This window comes from Petaurus breviceps, unplaced genomic scaffold, assembly GCF_028583685.1.
Source record: "Petaurus breviceps papuanus isolate PSGF00001 unplaced genomic scaffold, PetGlider_PUasm1.0 90847, whole genome shotgun sequence".
NCBI classification, from domain to species: Eukaryota; Metazoa; Chordata; class Mammalia; order Diprotodontia; family Petauridae; genus Petaurus; species Petaurus breviceps.
Window position 1 is genome coordinate 5,100,354 of NW_027187360.1, and position 22,940 is coordinate 5,123,293.

General features: G+C 35.3%; 1 protein-coding gene and 1 pseudogene across 1 annotated transcript in view; both read right to left on the minus strand.

Annotated features, from left to right (window-relative positions):
• Nucleotides 1–2,870: 2,870 nt before the first annotated feature.
• DPM1 (dolichyl-phosphate mannosyltransferase subunit 1, catalytic) overlaps nucleotides 2,871–22,940 on the minus strand; it is a 39,297-nt gene continuing 19,227 nt past the window's right edge. The window contains exons 4-10 of the mRNA XM_069072416.1: nucleotides 22,155–22,188; nucleotides 11,561–11,637; nucleotides 11,439–11,464; nucleotides 11,171–11,266; nucleotides 8,533–8,601; nucleotides 4,605–4,719; nucleotides 2,871–3,616 (exon numbers count right to left, since the gene is read on the minus strand). Coding sequence (XP_068928517.1) covers nucleotides 3,512–3,616; nucleotides 4,605–4,719; nucleotides 8,533–8,601; nucleotides 11,171–11,266; nucleotides 11,439–11,464; nucleotides 11,561–11,637; nucleotides 22,155–22,188 — 522 coding nt within the window. The 3' untranslated portion in view covers nucleotides 2,871–3,511. The remainder of the gene's footprint in view (nucleotides 3,617–4,604; nucleotides 4,720–8,532; nucleotides 8,602–11,170; nucleotides 11,267–11,438; nucleotides 11,465–11,560; nucleotides 11,638–22,154; nucleotides 22,189–22,940) is intronic.
• Nucleotides 11,561–22,148, minus strand: LOC138149420 (cyclin-dependent kinase 5 pseudogene; annotated as a pseudogene).

The window sequence follows — 22,940 nt, forward strand, 5'->3', positions numbered from 1 at the left end:
TTCAGGTTACAAAAAATATTATTAAAACTTAATTCATACTATCACAAAAGAAATAGAGGATTACAAATTTGTGTAAGATACTGTAATCTTACGTTATTTCAATGTCCTCAAAGCAATTTTAGTTATTTATGGAGTTAGAATCAGAGGATATGAGTTTGAATTCCATCTCTGCCACTTCCAACTGTATGACCTTCACTGCAAGGCCTGACTATGACTTTCACTTCACCTGAAACTCATTTCTCTTATACAAAAAGATGGAGTTAAAGTAGATGACTTTCAAGGGTCCCTTCCAGCTCTAAATCCTAAGTATTCACTTATAAAGTTCAACAAGTTGTCACCAGTTCAAAGTATTCCACATACTAATTTCCAAACTAAGGTGGCTAGTGTTCTCATGAATGTCAGAATGTATGTTTTAACCCTTACTTTGATTGAATTTTTAAATTTTTTCAAAAACCAAGACCATAAAATTACAAGTGGGCAAAAGGGAAGTTATTTACTCAAAAGCTCTAAGGGAAGTGAAGAAGCTTTAAAAATACTTTACACCCAGATATCTCATTTAAGGAAATCAGAAAATGTAATACTGCTTACATTTAATTCACTGTTACTTTTCTGTTAGTAGTTTTCTAATCTCTATAAAATGTACTTTACAATTAAGTAATAGGATCTTTGGAGTTGTAAGTGAAGTAAGGGTCACATTGTTCAACCCCTTCATTTTAAAGCTGAGGAAACTGATACCCAAATCTGTTAGTTAAGTGACTTGTTCAGTTATACTGTGGTACAGAGCAGAGCTGATTTTAGATATAGTGCTTTCTCCCTTTTTGTTATAAGATTTGACAAAGTATAACATGCATATTCACAATAACTGGTGGTGAGGATTCTCATTTTCCTTATAAATTTAAATCTTATATTCTACTTTACAAAGTAAAACAGAGGCATTTCTAGTTGTTTGAAGGTTTTTTGTTAATAAAACTGTAATAATGAAAATGAATTAAGAGTAAACTACTTTAAGAAAGGTTGACCCCTGGTGGGCAAGTTAAGGTTTGAAATAAAGAAAATAGCCCTTTTTGGATGGTGGGGCTTTGGACTGAGATTCAACTAACAATGTGGAAAAAATATTTTTACAAGAAACTGCATCACACAAATATAAAATTTGGCATTTCTAATATGATTTGTTGGGGGGGGGGGCGGCAATGGCAATGTGAAGTCAATTTTTTGAATTTCTTTACTAATAAAATTTCTGAAGGGGAAATATTTTAGTAATTAAGAGGGTAATAAAATTAGCAGATGTTTAATTAAGGAACATTGAATAAAATGCAAGCAACTTTTGTAATTTAATTGACCAACAAAAGAATTAAAAGCGAATCTCATTTAAACCCATTCTTAGAATGATTTTTATCCAACCTTCACTTATTTACTGTATATGCTGAGAATAAAGGGCATATATATTTGTTTGAAAAAAATGAAAGTACATTTAGTCTTTAAAGGCTCTTCTGTAACGCTGCTATGCGCAACTTGTTAAAATTAAAAGATTTATTGCTTTTTTCACTTAATTATGTCTATCTCTAATTTATAAGCAATATTTAATTTTCTATGTAGCTCACTAGGTTTTTATTTAGCTATATTAATTTCTGCTCTTATTAAGAATCATGAAAAGCAGAATATGAGAGGTACCACGAAACAGTGAGTAGAGAACATACTTCCAGTTCAGAAAGACTTAGGTTGGCCTTTGAGATGAGTTGGCTGTGTAACCCTGGGCAAGGCAGGGTGTAACTGTGTAACTTCTCACTGCCCTGGGCAATTTTAGGATACCAAGTTGCATGCATGTTGTGGTTAACAGGCATTTGGTAGGAGTTTCCTCACTAAGAACTGCTTACAGTGATCACAGGGTTACACCAAACAAAAACTTAATTTTTACTCATACAGAATCATCTAAAGCTTACTGTTTTCTTGAGAAAGCTCACTGTTATTTAGGAATGTGTATGTGGTTTTGTGTTAAAAGATTTTTAAAAATAATAAGATTATCTTAACTTTGCGCAAAATATATATTCAGTTGCGTCTCTTTGAGACCTCATTTGGAGTTTTCTTGGCAAAGATACTAGAGTGCTATTTTCTCCTCCAGCTCATTTTACAGATGAGGAAACTGAGGCAAACAGGGTTAAGTTAAGAAGTGTGTGAGGCCAAATTTGAACTTAGGAAGATGAGTGTTTTTGACTCTGGGTGCTGCACTCTATTATGCTAGTTGCTGCCCAAATACATAATGACCTAACCCAGGCCTTTACAACCTTCAGCCTGTTACTTTACAGCTGCAGTGGGCCAAAGAATTTCCTCTACATACAAAGGATGTTTTCCTCTACATTTTTCGAGGGCTGACTGAAATCCTTTGGTGGGCCATGAGGACCTGAAGGTTGTGCAGGCTTGACTTAACCTATACTTACTAAGTATCCCATACATGGAATTTATTTGCCTTTTATAAAATATCAACTTTTTCAAATGCAGAAGGGAGATAAATATAGAACAGCTACACTTCTGTCAATTAACTTAAACTACCCGTTTGGTGCCAACAACTGCTCCTTAATTGTTTTTAGGAATTATAAGCCTTTACTCTTCTATATAACTAGCTATAATGTGTCTATATGTACTTTAGAGCACAATGAATAACACAATATGTAAATTCATTATTTAAAAATATATTTTCTTAGGAAAAAACCCCAAGAAGGAATTCAGTAAATTGTTTAAAAATGACTAGAACAGTAGTTTGAATCCTCTAAAAATTGGATTTTTTTCTCACTGAAGAAAAAGTTAACAGCTTAACATATCTATGAATTTATAGCTGAACAACTTTCATCTACATTCAAAACATACACTTAATATTTTCATTAGTCAATTGGTTTAATTTTTACTATGATTTTTCATATTAGAATGCAGTATTTCACAAATTCAACAGTTAAAACAGATCTACTTATTCAAGCTTCAATGAAACAAAGAACCTAAAATTTTCATTTAAATAGGCCAATTGCCTTCCTTATTAGTTTAAGAGAAGATATTTTAAACCAAATGATGGATTGTGAATATTCTCCCACTTATGTAACATTTTAGGAATATATCTCAATTATGTACATACATAATTCTTTTAAAGTCAATTTTCCATAAGTACCCAAAGCTGGAACATTTGCTTTTACTATTAAGTATTATTTCAAAACTTCACACAAGAAAATCCAAATTGATTTATCAATAATACTTTATCCAAACCAAATCTTATAAAATTTATTTATAAATCTTATTACAACTGTAAACAGACATAAAGAATATTCCTTCTTTCTCTACATGGACATGGAATCTACTCTGGAATACAAAGACCTCCAGAAAAAAAAATTAAGGTGTATATGAAATTTACCTTACCTTACTGTTTATGGTTTAAGAGTACAATTTAAAAATCAGCAACCAGGTCTTTTGTCTTATGCTTAAAATGAAATGAACATGATAATTTAAATATAAAATGAATAGTGTCATCTTATGTAGTGGCAAACAGAGTCAACAGTCCTTTCAAAAAGGAGACTATTTCATTTCCTCCCAACTTGGATTCACCATAAACTCGATCCACAAATGAGATTGGGACCTATTTGAAAACAAAACAAAAACAACATATCCTTTTTTAAAAAAGCAAATAAGCAAAATCTCAATGTGGTGTAAACCCACACAAAACTTTTACCTAAGTTAAACACAGAATTAGTAGAATTTGCATATTGCCAAATTTATATGTTTAAAGTTTAAATTATTATTTTTTGGTATTTTGAGAGACACCAAAACTGAGTGAGGATTTCATGTTTCAATGGATTCACGATCTCACTGATGTGGATACCTTCCATAATAACTCATGGATTTTAAGATCTGAAATTATAGCAATCATGTGAACCACATGATGCTGCTTTGAAAAGTTCAACTCAAAAATAAATTGAACTCTCTTAAGTCTGTAATTCTACTTCAAGAAAATGTTTTACTCCAAATCTCCAAATATTTTCTTAATTTAATTTTTTGGGGGCTTTTAAAAGAAAAAGTTTATCATCATGAATTTTCTCATTTTGCAATTTTATAAATAGATGCAATGACAATAAGTTGTATTTAATATTCTTATTGTGATTGAAAGAAAAAAATAGCATTCTAGGAAGATAAGTTATTTCCTCCATTTAAATTATCAACCTAAACCTATTTTCTCATTTATTTCTTCACAGTTCCAGAAAATTTTCACTGACTTCTAGATGAACTAGGTACCTAGGACCCATGTATTTTGTAATTTAATGGCTGCCTACCTGCTTAGCTGATAGTAGGAGAGAAATTTACAATAATTAGACTTAGAGGCTGATTCTTCCTGGTAGTGACCACAAGCATGGACAGATGTCTGTCATAATAAATTAAGAATTAAAGTTAGGAGAAAAGAAAAAAGGGGTGAATGGAGGCAGAGTTCTAACACTACTCTGGAAGGGAATTCTACGTTCTACTAATTTTTCCTTAAAAAACAAACAAAAAACCCCTTAACTATTTTTTAAAATGAGTTTTATTGATTTCTTAGCATTAAATATGCTTTTCTAATCAGATTAGTTCCATACCTCTCCAATGGTAAAATTCAGTTGCCTAGCTCGAACAATCATCTCCATCTGGAAGACATATCCTTTAGAAACACATTTTTCCATTAATTTCTGTAGAACTTCCTTTCTGTATAGCCTGTAAAGCATGAGAATGATATGAAGCCTGGGACAAGCATAGTAAAATTGATTTTCATATTATCAGAGGTCCACATTTTTAGGGCCTTGAGTCATGAAGTCCCACCCTCTCAGAAAAAGAGGTCCACCTAAAGAGTCATAAAGAGAATCATAAAGAGACCCATAGAGGGCATGGGTAGGTCACAACACCTTCCCAGCTAAGAATTATGCAAAAGGAGCATAAAAGTTATTATAAGAGAGATGTATGACTGAAAAAGGCAAGCGATCAGTGGTGAGAATAAGGGAAAATTGAGTCTGTAGACTCCTCTAGTATACATATACTCTCAAGGACCCCCAGCATGTTGGGTAGACCCACTCTGGAAAATTTGTGGAGGTCATGGACAAGAGTCACACAGGGTCAGTTTCAAGCTTTAATCTCTTGGGGGGGAGTAGCCACACAATGAAATCATATATCTACTTACATACCTAAGTATAATCACATCTAATTATTCCCTGAAATTCACAGATATTTGTACAGTCTTAACATAAAAGCTTAATAATGAAAATTTTAATCATTTTTATGTATTCTGAATCATAAAAATATTACAATATTTGTTAAAGTATGATTAGTTCTGGAAATGGATATATTGCATCTTTTAGGGAAGTGTATACCTTTCTTCAAATTGCATGAAAAACTGTTAAATACAGTTAAGTGAATTATTTGGAGAACAGCCTCCTGTAGTCAATTTTCTGCCAACTTCTGGTAGAAAAAGATGCTTTAAAATTTCATTAAGTTATTTTTTTATCATTTGATAGGAGACTTTTATTTTTGTTTGCTTTTTGGAGGGGGGAGGGCAGGGCAGTTGGGGTTATGTGACTTGCCCAAGGTCACATGCCTAGTTAAGGGTTAAGTGTCTGAGGCCGGATTTGAACTCAGGTCCTCCTGACTCCAGGGCTGATGCTCTATTCACTGTGCCACCTAGCTGCCCCTTGACTTTTAAAAAGTCTAAAGAGAAAATAAAATTCTGAGATATTAAGAAAGTAATAGGCCATGCTCTAAGGAAAACCTTTCCAAGGGAAAAAAGAGCAAGGCATATAGAGAAGGGAAAGTAGAGATGTATGATAAGAAAAAGCATAATAATGAACTCCCTTTTCTCACCTAAATGTCCCTTGGGTTTTACAATAAAAGCTCAATATGATCTTTGAGAAACAGGCTACCCCAAGTTGCTACAAAACTAGGCCTCCAAGTACTAGAGCTCTGCCTCAGAGGAGTTTTAGGCAATCGCATATATTTGCTCACAAGATAGGAGGTAGCAAACCTAAAGATGGAGATATTTCTTATGGACAGAAAATGTGACCTGCATCTTCAAAACGAAGTACAAGCCTGAAGCAAAGGAACCAGTAACATCAGACCTCTGGGTACTGGGCAAACCTCCATACATTCTTTTCAACCAGCATTCAAGTAAACAAGTAGAAGGGTGCTCTCTACTTCTAAAACTTCCCCAATCTCAAAAACCCTGGACTTGTTATTTTAAAGAAAGGGAAAAGTTTAGGTTCCTATTCTCCCACAGAGGCTTGGGAGCTCAACTAGTCCAAACCCCTTATTTTACAGATGAGGAAACTGAGGCCCAGTAAGGTCAAATTTGCCCAAGGCCCACAGGTACCTGTGGCAGAGCTGCACTAATGCCTTCTTTTTTTTTTTTTTTTAAAGAGAACACATCTTTAGAAGAGGGGGGTGGGTCCACTTGAGAGGCTTTTGTAAAAAAAAATCCCTTTGACATTCAACAAAAACTGTCTATTTCCTTCCTTTTGTTCTTTGACAAATTAGGGCTGCCTCATTCCACAATGCCTAAGGGTTATATTTGGAAATCAGCATTCTTCGTTTTGGGCCTTTTTTTTTCCTTTGAAACTTGTTCTAAGGGTTTTTTAGTTCTTCAGTTTTCATGCCACGAGTTCCTAATGGGTATGGCTTGGCTGAACAAAGGGGTTTATTCAGTTTTGGTACCCCTAAATCCACAAATCTTTTTCCTGAGAAGGGAATATAGGGTTTGATTATTTAAAAATTAAGTAGTGAATATCAAATAATCCTTAATTACGAATCAGAAATCTGACATTATCTTCACATCACCATATGTTTGCTAACTACCTTTAAAATCAGGCATGCTGTTTCATTCATTTAACAAGCACTGGTTAATTGCTTACTTATGATTTGCCAGGCACTTGATTCCACACAAATGCAAAAACTAATGCAAAACAGTATAGAAGCATTCTAAACATGACAAATGTTTAGGAGTACCAAATTCTTTGCCTATTTGGCTAACAAGGCAGGAATATATTCCTTAGGATCTTCCTTTCTACCTGAGTCACTACTTAGCCCTGTAAGATATAAAGTTTCTAATCTCCATCTCTGAACTGATGATGCTCACATAGCAATAAAAAAACTGTTAAATACAATGACTTCATGATTATTTCCTCTTCTTGAAAGATATGAGAGATATGGCTGAACCTGTCACAACTATTCAAAGGAAACTGATGAAAACAGTTATAGCTCATATATAAATCAAATTTTTGTCAATAAAACCATCCTCTTCTATTGGCTCATATTAATATAGAGCCCTTCTGAATTATGATTTCTGCATAATTTTCAATTGGCCATGGCTTATAGTATTTTAGCTTCAAAATTCTCTTTCCCCTTTACTGGTAGGTTTTGGCTGGTAGAATTTAGGCATTAGGAGAGTTAACCTTTAGTAATCCTTTAATATAAACAAATCACTTCCTAATTGAGGTTTTTTTTCCCCTAGTTGTCAAGCTTTTAAAACTTAAGGTTTTCTCCAATTATTAAATAAAATTTAAAAAATTAAATTTATTAATTTAATTAATTAAATAAAAACCTAAAATCTATAGCAGGCTAATGAAACAAAACTAAACTTGTGAAAAAGAATTTAGCCTTGGAGTAAAATGAATCAGCATTTTTTTTTAGCTTTAAGGGTGACAAATTTGATAGCACTGTCCCTTAGTAATTTGGCACAATCATACCAAATAGTTTATTATGTAAGTAGGAAGGTATAATAGACCACTTGGATTAGAAATCAGAGCATTTGGGTTTGAATCCCAGATCTTCTACTGAGTAGTTGTATGATCTTAGAGAAGTCACTTAACCTCTGTGGGATTCAGTTTCCTCATTTGTGAAATGAGGAAGATGTCCTTGGATGTCCCTTCTAGCTCTAAATCTATGATCTTTGTAGCATATCAGAAAATAAAAGGAATAAGGCATCTAGGCCCATTTCAAATTGTTCTTAAAATTACAGAAGGACAACAAAGTTCAATAAAAAGATTTAAAATAAACTCAATATACTTTTCTAGGGGAATGTTTTGACAAATATTGGTTTAAATTTCAAGCAAATACAAATTTAACTAAGATGTTGCTTATGGTTATGCGATTGCCAGTGGACAGACACTCATTCCATGCAATTGACAGCTTAAGGAGCACAAGATTAACCTTCTATCTTGTCCATCTACCTATGAAGTACTTCTAGAGGGATATCTTAACATCTTATATAGCAGTGTTATAGAACATATCTTAAAACAGGTGTATTTTCCAAGCATTTCTGAGAAACATGAATTCCAGGATCTAAGAACATTAGTAATGTGAGAAACCTAATGGATTTGGATGAGAGAGGAAGGCAATGCAAACTGATGGAAAACATAAGTTTTCCATATAATAATATAGTTATATATAATGCTTAATAAACTGAGTATAATAAAACAAATATAACATATAATAATATTATATGTAAAAATATAATTACACAATGTAACATAATAATCACTGTACCTGAAACTTCCAGTTAAGTCTGATACTCCTGGCCTCAGCAAAATTTGAGTTAAGAAGTTGGCTCCTCTGCTGCCAAATAAAATATCCCAGTTTTCATTTAAAAATTGCAAAGAAGTACTCACAATAGATTTTAAAATACAGGAACATCAGTCACACATACTGATTAACATTTGAGTGACATTAATTGCAATACAAGTAAATTTATGCTATCAGATTTAAAAAATCATCTATTACCTTACTTTAAGAACCTTTATATTAGTTTTAAAAAAGTTATAGCAGATGGGGGTGTCGACCTATAGAAGAATTTTCTGATCAGTAAAAGATGTGACCATCCTCCATTTTTAAGGACAGAAATTCAAGTTTTTCTTCTTTGAGAAATTAGGAATAAAGATTTTCCTCCTCACTCCAAATATCTGAATATGAAACTTATTTCAAAACAAATTTTATTAATGTGTATTCATATTCTTATTCTAGAAGATTAATAGTTTTCAAAAAAGGGAAAATGAGTTAACTTTTCAATGTGTTATATAATGTAATATTGTGAATGCTTGCTTAGAAGTGGTGAAAAAATTATTATTAAGGAAAAAAAGGCAGACTTGTCAATTGTCCAAAGAGGGTCATAACACAGCTTCAGTGCTGTACTGCTAGGCATAAAAATCAACAAACTAGTGTTTACTAGATGTTCAGTAATTTTTCAATTGTGTCCCCACCCTTTGTGACTCCATTTGATATTGGATATTGGAGTGGTTTGCCATTTCCTTCTCTAGCTCATTTTACTGATGAGGAACTGAGGCAACAGGGTTAAGTGATTTGCCTAGGGTCACACAGCTAACTAAATGTTTGAGGACAGATTTGAACAGAAGATGAGTCTTCCAGATTCCAGGCCCAGCACTCAATCCATTGCATTATGTAGCTGCCCTCCAGCATACTAGGTATTAAGGGAGGATGGTGAAGAATCTAGCTGAATGAGAAAGTATGATAGGGTTTGCCCATATGTCTAACAAAAGGGACCTACAACAATTAAAGATCCACAGAATTTGTAAAGGGCAACCAGGGGTACTCAGGTTCCCCACCCCAAGAGATAGTAATCAAACTGAAGACTAGGACTTTCTATTTCCCCAGGGCCTAGGCCTGACTACTCAAAAAACACTTAATATTTGTTTATTTGAACTAGCTACCAAGGGATTTAAAGAAAAAAAAAAAGACCTGCCCTTTTTTACACCAAAAGGGGTGTAGCTCTAATCAGGAAAAATCATTCATTTGCTTGCTTTTTGGGAAACTGGTTGTGGTTTCTTTGTATTGTAGTCTAATACATTTGGAAAGGAAGAGCTTTTATCACAGCTAAATAGAATTGAATTCCAAGTTAAAAGCTATGAATAGTTTTAATTTGCATTTCAAAAATGTATAGGGGCCAGCAAAAGTGTTTAGAAAGCCAATACAAAGTTGTTTCTGTAACACTCTTTTTTAATGGCTCTGGGAAACAAGTTTTCCCTTTTCCTAGGGAAAATTATTTTCCTAGGGCTACAAAGATTTCAATGGATAGGGACTGGGCCTTTGATTTCCAGAGCCAACTCTGAATGAAGAACTAAAGCAAGTCTCTACCTTCTCAGTAACTTAAAGTCTTTAAGTGACTTCTCTAGGGCTAAACAGTTAGGCTGTCTAGAGGCAGGACTTAAGTAGGCTTCGATTCACTTCTCTCTGTGGCTGCCTCTCCAATAGTAAGCAAACATCAATTTACCCTCAGAAGCTTACAGAGGTGTGAAAGGTGACTACTAGTACTATTAGAGTGGTAGAAAACTTTAAAAATGTCAGCATGAAAATATCTTTTTTTAATATTTGAAACAGAGCCCTGCAAATAACCAGTATTTAAAGTAAATGGCTTTAAAACAACAACAAAAAATCTTTTTAAAGATACACTTAAAATATCACAGACCGAAACATTTGGGCTTATTTGTCCAAAATATTAATTGGATTAGATTCAAAAGCAACTTAGACATTATTAGCTGACTTGTGACAAAACAAAAGCAAAACTTCTGAATCAAAAGTAAATTGAATATAACTGCTGTTACATTAACTATAATATCAGAGAAACTACAGAGGTCTAGTTCAAATGTTTCAATTTATAGGTAAGAAAAACTACAAACAACATCACAGAAGTAGTTAGTAATCAAGCTGGGACTAGAACCTAGATCCACAAAAAAAGTCAGTGTAGTCTTAAATAGTCACTGATTGAAATTTAAAATATTATGTGCATTTATGAATATCATACAAAAACCAAACCAATTTAAGACTAAAAATTATGATATAATTTAGGGTGGATTATTCTATAATACCTTAATTTTTAGGTTTAGCTAGACTTCCTATTTAAAAATCTTATAGTGATTTTTCCCCCTAGCTAAAGAGTTCTCATGCAAATTAATACTGCTATATTCATGTTTTTCTTATAATAGGAAAAATTATTCTAAAGCTAAAGTTAAAATATAGCTAAGATAAAGATAAAGCTTAGATAAAGCTAAGTTCAGAGAAGTCTCACGAATAGATGGCAAGTATTATGTAAATACTTCTTTGCTTTTTAAATAGAAGATTCAAGCCAAAAATGATATAAAAATTACTTTATAGACAACTAAATCTTATCTACCTTAAAATTTTTCTCTTCAAATCCCAGCCATAGACACCGCCATTTCCTTTGTAGCGAGTTCCAGACACAATATCAAAATTACCTTCTTTTTGCTTCCTACAAGAAATATATATTAGCTGACAATTTTTAAAAGCTAGCACAAATATAACTTTAACAATATAAAATTCCTAAATATTTAAAATTAGTGTAAAACCGAATAGGGTAATTACAAATGTATTTAAATTTTAATCATGTTATAATTTCCCAAAATATTAGAAATACTACCTACCTAATGAACTCTGGGATAAATTTTGGCTGTAATTTGGGGGGAAAAACAAACAGTAAATAAAATGAGGCTAAACTTTTAAAGCTAACATAGAAACAAGTTTTCAAAGAAAAAAGCCCACTTACGTGATGTGAGAGATCAGCATCCATAATAATAATGAAGTTTCCTGTAGCATGTTGCATTCCATGAATATATGCTGTTCCTGATAACAAAAGTTTAAGTTATTTCAAAACTATCAAGAGGAAAAAAAGTTAAGCACAAGTCAGTATTTTTTTGAAAGATACACATATAAGTTACAAAATTTTCAACTTAAGATACATGTTCCAGGTTTCTTAATTTAAAGCTAGTTTTTCTTAACAGGAAGAAAAGTTTATTGGTTGTATTTTTTTTTTTTAACACCACTTCCCAATGATGCACCAGCCTTTCACTTTTGTGGTGGCAAAAAAGAGGCAGGTGTTAAGAACCATTCAGGTTTCAGAACACTGATAGGTATTATTTTTACTTTTATAATCTCATGTTTAGAATGCCAACAACCAACAAGATATACTGCTAGAAAAATTAAAACACAACCATTTTAGCTACTGGATCAAGTTGCAGCTAAATGAAGACTAAGCATGATTCTTCAGGAATCAAGAGTCTGGCAGATTTACTTTTATAGTGTGACCAAAGTAGTAAGAAACATCATGATATGGGGGCATACAGCCATCTTTTTCTGCACTGCTCATAACTCAAAAACAAAAAAGGATCTATGATTACGTTAGGCAGAACTGTCATTTTTATTATACTGACTCAGCCCACCCATGAACAATGAATATTTCTCCAATTATCTAAGTCTTGATTTGATTTGTATAAAAAGTATATAATTATGTTCATGTAGTTAGTTCCTGAATTTGTCTTGGCAGTATATCTCTTATTATATCTTCTTGCAGACCTTTATTGGTGATATGTTGAAATGCTGATGATTTATGATGGTTCATTTTATATCTTACTACTTTGCTAAAATTATTGCTTCAATTAATTTTTTAGTTGAATCTCTAGGATTTTCCAAGCATACCATCATATCGTCTGCAAAGGGCAATAGCTTTATTTCCTCACTGCCCATTCTGATTCCTTCAATTTCCTTTTCTTCCTTTTTTGCTATTGCTAGCATTTCTTGTACAACACTGAATAATACTGGTGATAATGGGCACCCTTGTTTCACTCCTGATCTTACTGGGAAGGCTTCTAGCTTATCCTAATTACATATAATGCTTGTTAATGGTTTTAGGTTGATGCTTCTTATTTTAAGGAAAAATCCATTTATACCTATGCTTCCAAGTGTTTTGTTTTTTTTAATAGGAATGAGTATTGAATTTCGTCAAGCTATTTCTGTATCTATTTGTAATGATTTGTTTTTTTGTTTCTTTTATTATTGATATAATCAATTATGTTAATAGTTCTCCTTATATTGAACAACCCTTGTGTTCCTGGTACATATCTCACTTGGTCATAATGTATATTCTTTGTGATATAATGCTATCCTAGCTAGCATTTTATTTAGGATTTTTTGCATCAATATTCATTAGTGAAACTGGCCTATGCTTTTCTTTCTGTTTCTGCTCTTCCTAGTTTAGGTATCAGCACAATATTTGTTTCATAAAAGGAATTTGGTAGGATTCCTTTGCCTATTATTTCAAATAACTCAGTTAATATTAGAATAATTGATCTTTAAATGTTTGGTAGAATTCACTTGTAAATCCATCTGGTCCTGATGCTTTTTTCTTAGGACAGTAATTTATGGCCTGTTCAATTTCTTTATTCTTCCATTTCATTTAGACTGTTAAATTTATTGGCATATAACTGAGCAAAATAACTCCTAATAATTGCTTTAATATTATCTTCATTAGGTGTGTATTCACCCTTTTCATTTTTTATATTAGTGATTTGTTTTTCTTCTCTTTCTTTTCTAATCATATTAACCAATGGTTTATTTTATTTTTCATAAAACCAGCTCCAGTTTTATTAGATGGTTTTCTTACATTCAATTTTATTAATCTTATCTTTAATTTTTTCAAGATTTCCGATTTGGAGTCTCTCCCTTTTCCTATCCCCTTGCCCTCCTATTTCTAAGTTAAGAAGACTTTTATACTGAACTAGATGTATATGTTATTTCCTCTTTACCCCATTCCTGATAAGAAAGCTCCTTCACTGCCTACCCTCCACTCCCCTATAAAAGTTCTTCCGTTAACACCTCTTTTATATGAAATAATCTGCTCCATTTTCTCTCTCCCTTTATTTTTAGGATCATTCTATCATAATCAACTGAACCCCAAGCCCTTTATCTATGTATACTCTTTCTAATTACTGGAACATTCTTAAGAGTTCCACACACTATCTTCCCAGATATGTAAACAGTTTAATCTTATTAAATCCCTTATGATTAGTTTTTCATGTTTACCTTCTTAAGTTTCTCCTGATTGTTGTACTTGTAAGTCAAATTTTCTGTTCAGTTCTGGTCTTTTTCTCAAGAATGGCTAAAAGTCCTTTAATTCATTAAATATCCATTTACCCCCTCCTGCAGGATTATACACAGCTCTGCTAGGTAGATTATTCTTGGTTGCAAACCCAACTCTTTTGCTTTTCATAAAATCATATTCTTTTAGTCTGAATGTAGAAGATTCTAAATCTTATGCCTTTCTGACTGTAGCTCCACAATATTTGAATTGTTTCTTTCTAGCTGTTTGTACCATTTTTCCCCTTGATTTAGGAGCTTTGAGACTTACCTGTGATGTTCCTGTGAGCTTTCATTCTGGGATCTCTTTCAGGTGATTGACAGTTTTTCAATTTCTATTTTGCCCTCTAGTTCTAAAACTTCAGGGCAATTTTCCTTAATTTCTTGAAGTATAGTGTTTAGACTGTTTATGATCATGACTTTTAGGCAGTCCAACAATTCTCTCCTTGATCTGTTTTCCAAGTCAGTTGTTTTTCCAATGAGATATTTCATGTTCTCTCCCTTTTTTAAAAAATTCTTTTGATTTTTTAAAATTATTTTTTGATGTCTTATGAAGTCATTAGCTTCCCCTTGTCCAATTCTAATTTAAGGAGTTATTTCCTTCATTAAGTTTTTAGATCTCTTTCCAAATGACTTTCTTCTCATAAATTTTTTTTGCATTATTTCTTTATCCAATTTTTCCTGTAACTTTTTTTTTTCCCTTTTTGGAGGGAAATTGGGGTTAAGTGACTTGCCCAAGGTCACACGGCTAGTTTTTTTTGTGTCAAGTGTCTGAGGCCAAATTTGAACTCAGGTCCTCCTGACTCCAGGGTCGGTGCTCTATTCACTGCGCCACCTAGCCACCCCCTCTTATTTAATTCTTAAAGTCCTTTTTAAAGCTTTTCTAAAAACTCTTTTTGGGCTCATGACCATTTTATATTTTTCTTTAAAGCTTTATAAGTAGCTGTTTTGACTTCAGTCTTCTGAGTTTGAACTGTGTTCTTCTTTATCACCACAGCAACCATCTATGGTCAGGTTCTTTCTGTTGTTTACTCATTTTTTAGTGGCCTCTTTCTTGGCTATTTTATGTCAGGGTCAAGCTCTGCTCCTGGGGTGTGGCTTCAAGTTTTTCATGTTGTTGTTTTCGGAATTCTATTTGAGGGTCTTTGACTTTTTGGTTCTTCAGTGTGCTATGATCCAAGGCCAGGTGTGGTTACTCCTGGCTTATGCCTGGGTTTATAAATGACTTCAAACACTCTTCTCCATTGAAGTCCTCCAACACTGCAAATGTTCTCATTCTCCAGTCTCAGAAACACACTACCATCCTCCATTCTCCAGTGGCTGTGTCCTGGAAATGAAACTAGGGACTCTGCTCTCCTGTGAGCGACCACCACCAGTCCAGTCCTCTCCATCCCTCTGCCACTGCACTCACTGGCATCTGGTTATATTCCTGGGACCTGCATCCAGCACCAACAGACACCCCCTTTCCCCGATCAGCTGGTCAATCTGGCCCCCTATTTGCTCCCCACAGATAGTGAAGGGTGCAACACCAGTGACACAGCTGCCCTCAGGGCCTGCTGTTTGTTGACCTGGCTGCACGGCACTTATACCAGACCAGCGCCCCAGTAGGGCAAATCTTTCTAATCTCTTCCCAAGTTGTCTTAGACTGAATGACTGCTTTAGCCTGACAATTATTTCTGTTGCTCCAAAATTCACTGAGGCATTTTTTTACAATATTGGGGGAAGACGGTGGTTGAGAGGATCAGGTACTTTCTTGCCTTATTCTGCCATATTCCCAAAATTCTTTCCTAATACTCTCTTCTATCGGTAAGTGTTCTCTTCTGTTTCTCTTCTCATCTGTCAGACGGCTCCTTTTCATTCTCCTTTGCTAGATCTTTATCCAGGCTGAACCTATTAACTTTGAGTATTCCATGGGGCTTTATTCTGGTCCCTCCTCTCTTCTCCCTTGGTCAAATGGATTCAATTATCATCTCTTTGCAGATGATTCTCAGATTTTTTTTATCCAGCCTTAATCTCTCTCCTGGCCTCTACTCTCATATCTCTAATTGCATTTCAGACATCTCAAACTGTATAGTCCAAAGACAGTTTAAACTTAACATGCCCAAACTTAACTCATTATCATTTCTTCCAACCTTCCCCTCTTCCTAATTCCTGTATTACTGTAGAAGTCACCACCATCCTCCCAGTCACCCAAACTCACAACCTGTCACTGACTCTTTACTCTCACTCCTCATGTTTTTTTTTTTTTTTTAAAGCAATCGGGGTTAAGTAACTTGCTCAAGGTTACACGGCCAGGTGTTTCTGGGTGGGTGCTAAGTGTCTGAGCCCGGGATTTGATCTCCAGGTCTTCTCAACACTGGAGCCGGTGCTCTTACTCACTGTGCTACCTGGCCGCCCCTCACTCCTCATGTTTCATCTGTAGTTGCCAAGTTATATCCATTCTACCTTTTGCAACATCTCTCTCCTCTCCTCTGATACCACCATTACTCTGGTACAGGCCCTCATCACCTTACTGCCTGGCCTATTACAATAACCTTCTGGTTGGTCATCCTGCCTCAAGTTTCTAAATTACATCTGACCACGATACCACACTATTCAGTAAACTCCAGTGGCTCCCTGTCACCTCTAGAATTAAATTTAGAATTTTATCTCATTTTTAAAGCCCATCACATCTCTGATACCAAATCATTATCAAAGAAATCTGAGACAAAGTTGTTTCCCCCCCATTTGACCACTTCTCTTTTTATACTGGGTGTGTTAATTTTGTTTTGTGCAGAAGTTTTTTTTTAGGAAATCAAAGTATTTGATTTTGTAATTTATTTTATTTTTTGTAACTATCTCTAACTTGTTTGGTTAAGAATATATATCCTACTCATAGCTGTGAGAAGCATCTGCTTCTCTTATGACTTTTAATGGTATGACTTAAATATTAAATTCACATCCCATTTAGAATGCATTGTGGAATATGGTACAAGGTGTTGGTCTAAGGCCTAATTTTTACCAGACTGCTTTCCATTTTCCTAGAAGTTGTTGTTTTAAATAAAACATGGAGTTCTTTCCTAAGTAATTTGTTTTCCTGTTCCACAGTGGGTTACTGGGATGCACTGTTTTTGATTATTCTTTGTCTAGACTATTTGATAGATCTACTTTCTCTATTTTTTAGCCAATACTGGATAGTTTTGATGACTGCTTCTTTATAGCAAAGTATGAGGTCTACTACCCTTACCTCCTTTCATTATTACCAGTGACATCTAAGATCTTTTATTTTTCCATATAGCTAGGTAGCATTTATATAGTGCTTTAATGTTTGCAAAATGTTTTACAAATATCTCATTTTATCCTCACAGCAACTATGGGAGGTATGTGTTATTATCATGCCCATTTTATTTTATTTTGTTTTTGTGGGAAAGAAGCCAATTTATTAAATAAAGTCCATACACGAGGGGGAGGAGCACAGGAAGTAGGGAGAGGGGCTGTAGCTGGCATCCATACTTCATACCCCTAACCCCACCAAGGTTGGCCCAAAACATCTGACCCAAGTAGCAGAACTTAAGTGTATAGCATACCACCCCTACCCTTTTCCAGTGGGGTGGGGGAGACTAGGGAAGGGCCAGGGGAGAAGAGAGGACAAAGGAGCCTCAAACCCCTTAGCTTCCAGGGTCTATTTCTCCTGCCTCAACACATGAGGCCCCTGGGTAGGTAGAGAACAGGGTGGGCCAGCAAGGTGAGAGTGCATTGAGCAGCTCCCAATCTGAGGGCCTAGAGGAGGGGTCAAGGGTAGTAGGCTTGGTTCTCTGGACAAGGAAAGGGAAAAGCAAACCCTTGGCTAGGGAGGGCAAAAGTCAGAGAAGTAGAGAGCTGCAAAGCTTCCTCCGCTGAGATGGGCTTAACTGGATTACACTTGAGCAGGTTCTGCAAAGGCTCCTCCCTGTGGCATTGAGCTTGGGTATAACATTGACAAGTGACATTGTTGCTGGATACATAGGGTAAGGTTTATAGTCTGGAAGCTTGGTCATGGCAGACCACTGTTCCTCAGCTGGTGTCCCCAGCAGCCTTAAACCCTCTTCAGTTGATCATCTACATCATTCCCAGGGAAGACGGGCCATACAGCATTGGCCAGCTCTGCAAAGATGCAACCAGCTGACCACATGTCAATGGACAGGGAGTATAGTTTGGTCCCCAATAGAACATCTGGTGGGTGGTACCACAAAGTGACCAACTCTGCAGAGTAACATTGAACAGGGATTCCGAAGGCTCATGCCAAACCAAAATCAGCAAGCTTGAGCTCCCCATTCTGGTTAATTAGAAGGTTCTGAGGCTTCAGGTCCCAGTGCAGAGCATTATGGCTGTGGCACAATCCAAGGCCTTTTAGCAGTTGGAAAAGGAATGCCTTCACAATTTCAGGGTCTAGGTCTCCATTGCAAATGTCAAAATATTTCTTCAGATCTTTGTCAGAGAACTCAAAAACTAGGGTCAGTTTCTTGTCATTGTGCAAATCATGAAACCTAACAATATTCTTATGCTTCAGTTCCTTAAGCAGGCAGGTCTCTTTCAGGGCAGAGTTCGGTACCCCCTCCTCATCCAAGTGAATCTATTACAGTGCCATAATCTCGTGTGTCTCTTGGTTATTGACCTCAAACACTGTTCCACAGGTGCCCCTGCCTTTCTTCTTCAGCTTTCCATACTTCTGCATCATGGCAACCTTGGGGTACCCGGCAAACTCCAGGCTCCTAGTCTATCATGCCCATTTTAAAAGGAAGAAACTGAGACACAAAGAGGTTAAGTGACTTGCTCAGGGTCTCAAAACTAACAGCTGTCTAAAGACAGATTTGGATTCAGATCTTCCTGACCCCAACACCGATGCTCTATTCATTATAAAACCTAGCTGCCCCTGTATTTTATTGAGTTTGTAAAGCACCCTCTGATAACTTAATCAGCATAAGCACTAAAGCTATTGATTAACTTTGATATTACTGTTATTTTTATTATATTAGCATGGCCCAACCATAAGCACTGAATGTTCCCCCTGGCCATTTAATTAAAAAAAAAATTTACTTTAAAGAGTACTTTGTAACTGAATTTATACAAGTGCTTTGTGTGCTTTGGTAGCTTGATCCCAAAATATTTGTGCATTTTGTGGTTATTTGGAGTGGGATTTCCTTTTCTATCACTGCTTCTTGAATTTTGTTATTAAATAGAAATGCTGTTGATATTTTTAGTTTCTTTTGTGTTCTGCATCTTTGTTGAAGTTATTTGTCTCAATTATTATCTTTGTGGATTCCCTCAGCTTTTTAAAGTAAATCATCATATCATTAGCAAATAAGGGCAGTTTTGGGTTTTGGGGGGCTTTTTTTTGGAGGGGGAGAAGGCAGGGCATTTGGGGTTAAGGCTAGTAAGTGTTAAGTGTCTGAGGTCAGATTTGAATGCAGGTCCTCCTGATTCCAGGGTCAGTACTCTATTCACTGTGCCACCTAGCCACCCCAAATAAAGACAGTTTCATTTCTTTTTTTAATCTAACCTTTAACTTCTCTGGCTAGTCTTATTGCTAACATTTCCAAGAGTGGGAATCCTTATTTTCCTTCAGAGAGTCCACTAATACAGTTATACCTTAAGAGGTCACCACATACACCAAAATACTTATAGTAGCACTTTGCTGTGATAGGGAAGGGAGAAGTACCTACTATGTGCCAGGCACTGGGCTCAGCACTTTTATAAATACCATCTCACTTAAACCTTGCAATTTTGCAGTTGAGGAAACTGAGGCAAAGAGGCAAAATGACTTGCTATGACACACAGGTCTTAAGTATCTGAGGCTGGATTTGAACTCAGGTCTTCCTGTCTCTGGGACCAGTGCTCTATCCACTGAATCACTATAGCTGCTGCTTCCCATGTCAAAGAAGAAGGGTTAGACTTGGCTTTGTAGTCTTCTTATACCGCACTCTGATCTAATGACACTGTCCTTTCTTGATGTTACTGACATAAGACATGGATCCCTTCTTATCTCCACCTCCTGGATTCCCTTGAGTATCAGCTAAAATCCTACCTTCTCCAAGAAGCTTTTCCTGATTTCCCTTAATACTTGTGCCTCTGAGTTCTGAGGTTACCATTAATCTACCCCGTATATATCTTGTTTGTACATAGTTGTTTGCATGTTGTTTCCCCCATTAGAAAGTGAATTCCTTGATTACAGGGATTGCATTTGCCTTCTTTGTACCTCTAGCATTTAGCACTTCATAAGCACTTACTGACTAATAAACAATCTGAGAAATGTAATATTAGAAATAATTATGGCCTGGTTACTTATTTAAAGAGTGAGAAACTTACAATCAATGTGCTCTACTTGAATTCATGCAATGTATTCAAGGAATATAAGGAAGGCCCTCAACCACCTTGTAGTAAATTTATAGAAGAATATGGACAACAGTCACATAGGATGGGCAGGCATGGATGGGTCAAGTTATAATAGAGTGCTGGAGATAATACTTCTTTTTGAAACCACAGATCCATTTAAGTGTCAGTGTTAAAGACACTCATTCCATTATTTTACGTGACTATGGAATCATAAGTAAAGAGGAAACAAAATGTAAAAGTCTACAATTTTTTTTTTTGCCTTTTTGGAGGGCAATTGGGGTTAAGTAACTTGCCCAAGGTTACACGGCTAGTTTTTTTTTTTGTGTGTGTGGGTGTTGTGTCTGAGGCCAGAACCAAACTCGGGTCCTCCTGACTCCAGGGCTGGCGCTTTACTCACTGCGCCACCTAGCCACCCCAAAAGTCTACAATTTAAACTTCATTTAGGAGTCATACAGAGAATGTAAATGTAAAATATTTCAGTGTAATATTGAATATAGACAATTCTAGCTTTACATAAATTCACATTAGGCAAATTCGACTTTATATAAAGAATTCTGAAAGAAATCCACATTCCAAAATAATACCTATGCTAACTACTGACCAGTAATCTCTCTCTTTCTCTCTCTGAGGGTGACCTTTGGGTTGGCACTCCTTAGCCTCCCTTCTCTCTACAAAAAAAAAAAAATCAAAACTAAAAAGAAAACAGCATCCTCCCTCACCCCACCCCCAACACTCGAATGCCACCACCAGATCAAGGGCTTGCCTTGTGACTTCTGGAGAGGAGAGAGACCTTCACTTCATTTGCCTACTTGTCTGTCTTCCATCCCTTTGTACCTGATACAGCATGTCTGTCCCTAGACCCCAGTGTTACCCATCTTCTCTTGTCTGTCCATGTACAGCCTGTGTCCCCGATTCTGTGTTGGCCCCTTTCCTCCATCAGCATATAGCCCCCTTCCTGCCCTCCTTTCCTTTTCCATATGTGCAGGTAAATCTGCCTTATGTAAAAACCATTTTACACTTACATAAAACAAAAATTCTCTGTGTATAGTTTAATAAAATTCATATATAAAACCTCTGTACAAAGCAAAAATGTTACTTTGTATTCCCAAGAGTTACTAATGATACTATTGGTCTTTCTGACTATTTAACTTGACTTTCCTTTCTCTACAAATTGATTTCTTTCCTATCAAACCTTTAACTGCTCACCACCTGTAAGACTATCAACCTTCTAATCTTTGCTACTTTTTCATTTTCTTTTTCTTCCCATTAATTCTCAGTTTTTAAGCAACAAATAAAACTAGCTTCTGATAGAGAACATCTGCCAAACAGAGCACTCTTTCTGATCAGTCTTTCAGAATCTATCTAGGTACACCAATCTAGGTGCAATCTTTGGGATATAGATTTAGAAGTCTTTGTCTTTAACTTATGTCCAGGTTTAGTCACTTCCAATGCTTTTATTGTATCCCCAGCAGACACTTAATAAATGATTACTGACTGACTTGTGGCAGAAAAGGCTGACACAAAGGCTGGTCTTCAGACAGCCAGGAAAAAAATTACAAAGGATTTAATTTACTCAATAAATTAAAATTATGTCCCTTAAACTACTCCCCATAAATGCCTTAAATTATGTATTTTAAAAGCACAACACTAAATACTAGAAAAAAAAACCAAAAACCCGCAAAAAAGCATAATATTCAAATTAAGATATGCCAAAATTAGATCATTACAATTTGATTATGACTGATTATTAATTAGCCAGTCTAAAGTATTACACAGTTTTCTCTTGTCCCCAAATGAGAAAAAAAATCCTACTGCATAATCCTACATTGAGAAATACCAGGCATGAAAGCTGAGACATTTTCTTAATAACCACTTACCCAGTCCTAGCTTTTTAGCTCTGGGCCTTAGAAGCTGTAAGAGTAAGAAAAAGTCATCAGATCTTATCTGTATTGTAGATAAATTCACACTTATCAGTTACAGTTCAAAAATGCTTAATTATTTGAAAAAACAATAGAAACAATCCCACAATTTCGCATCCAGGTATGACAACAAACTTTAAATAGTAATGTATAGAGGCCCTGGTTCCTGTGTTTCTAGCCTGCCACAGGGAGGAGGAGGAGGAGAGAGAGGGAGGAAGCTCAAATGAAGCACCTACTTAAGGCTGTTAACACATAATTGAAGCTGAAATCAAAATCAACTACAATCAAGTTAATGAACTCTGTGGTCAAACTGATCAACTGGGCTACTAGAAAGATACTTAATACTTATACAATGCACTGGAGGGAAAACCTAAAATGCCCATATGTTGTGTTTTCAAAGTTGTAAAGCTATTAAAAAAACTTCATTACTTATGGTTATGTAATGTTTTGTTTTCAACAAAATCTTTATAAAAAAGGATGATGTAGAAGTAAATACCACATACACATAAATAGGGCTACCTGTAAAGGCATGCTCCACTTAATTTAAAACAAAGTCTGCTCTTGGGAACACAGAAGTCAGCATCCTTTCTCAGCCAGTGTGAACCTCCAGAAGATAACAGAAGGAAAGGCTGTCACTGATGTGAATATTGGCTTCCTTCTCCTAGAACACATCTTTTGTGGCTTTATCATTCATAAATATGTCCAAATCCCTTTATTTCCTGCCTACATGTAAAATGAATTTCA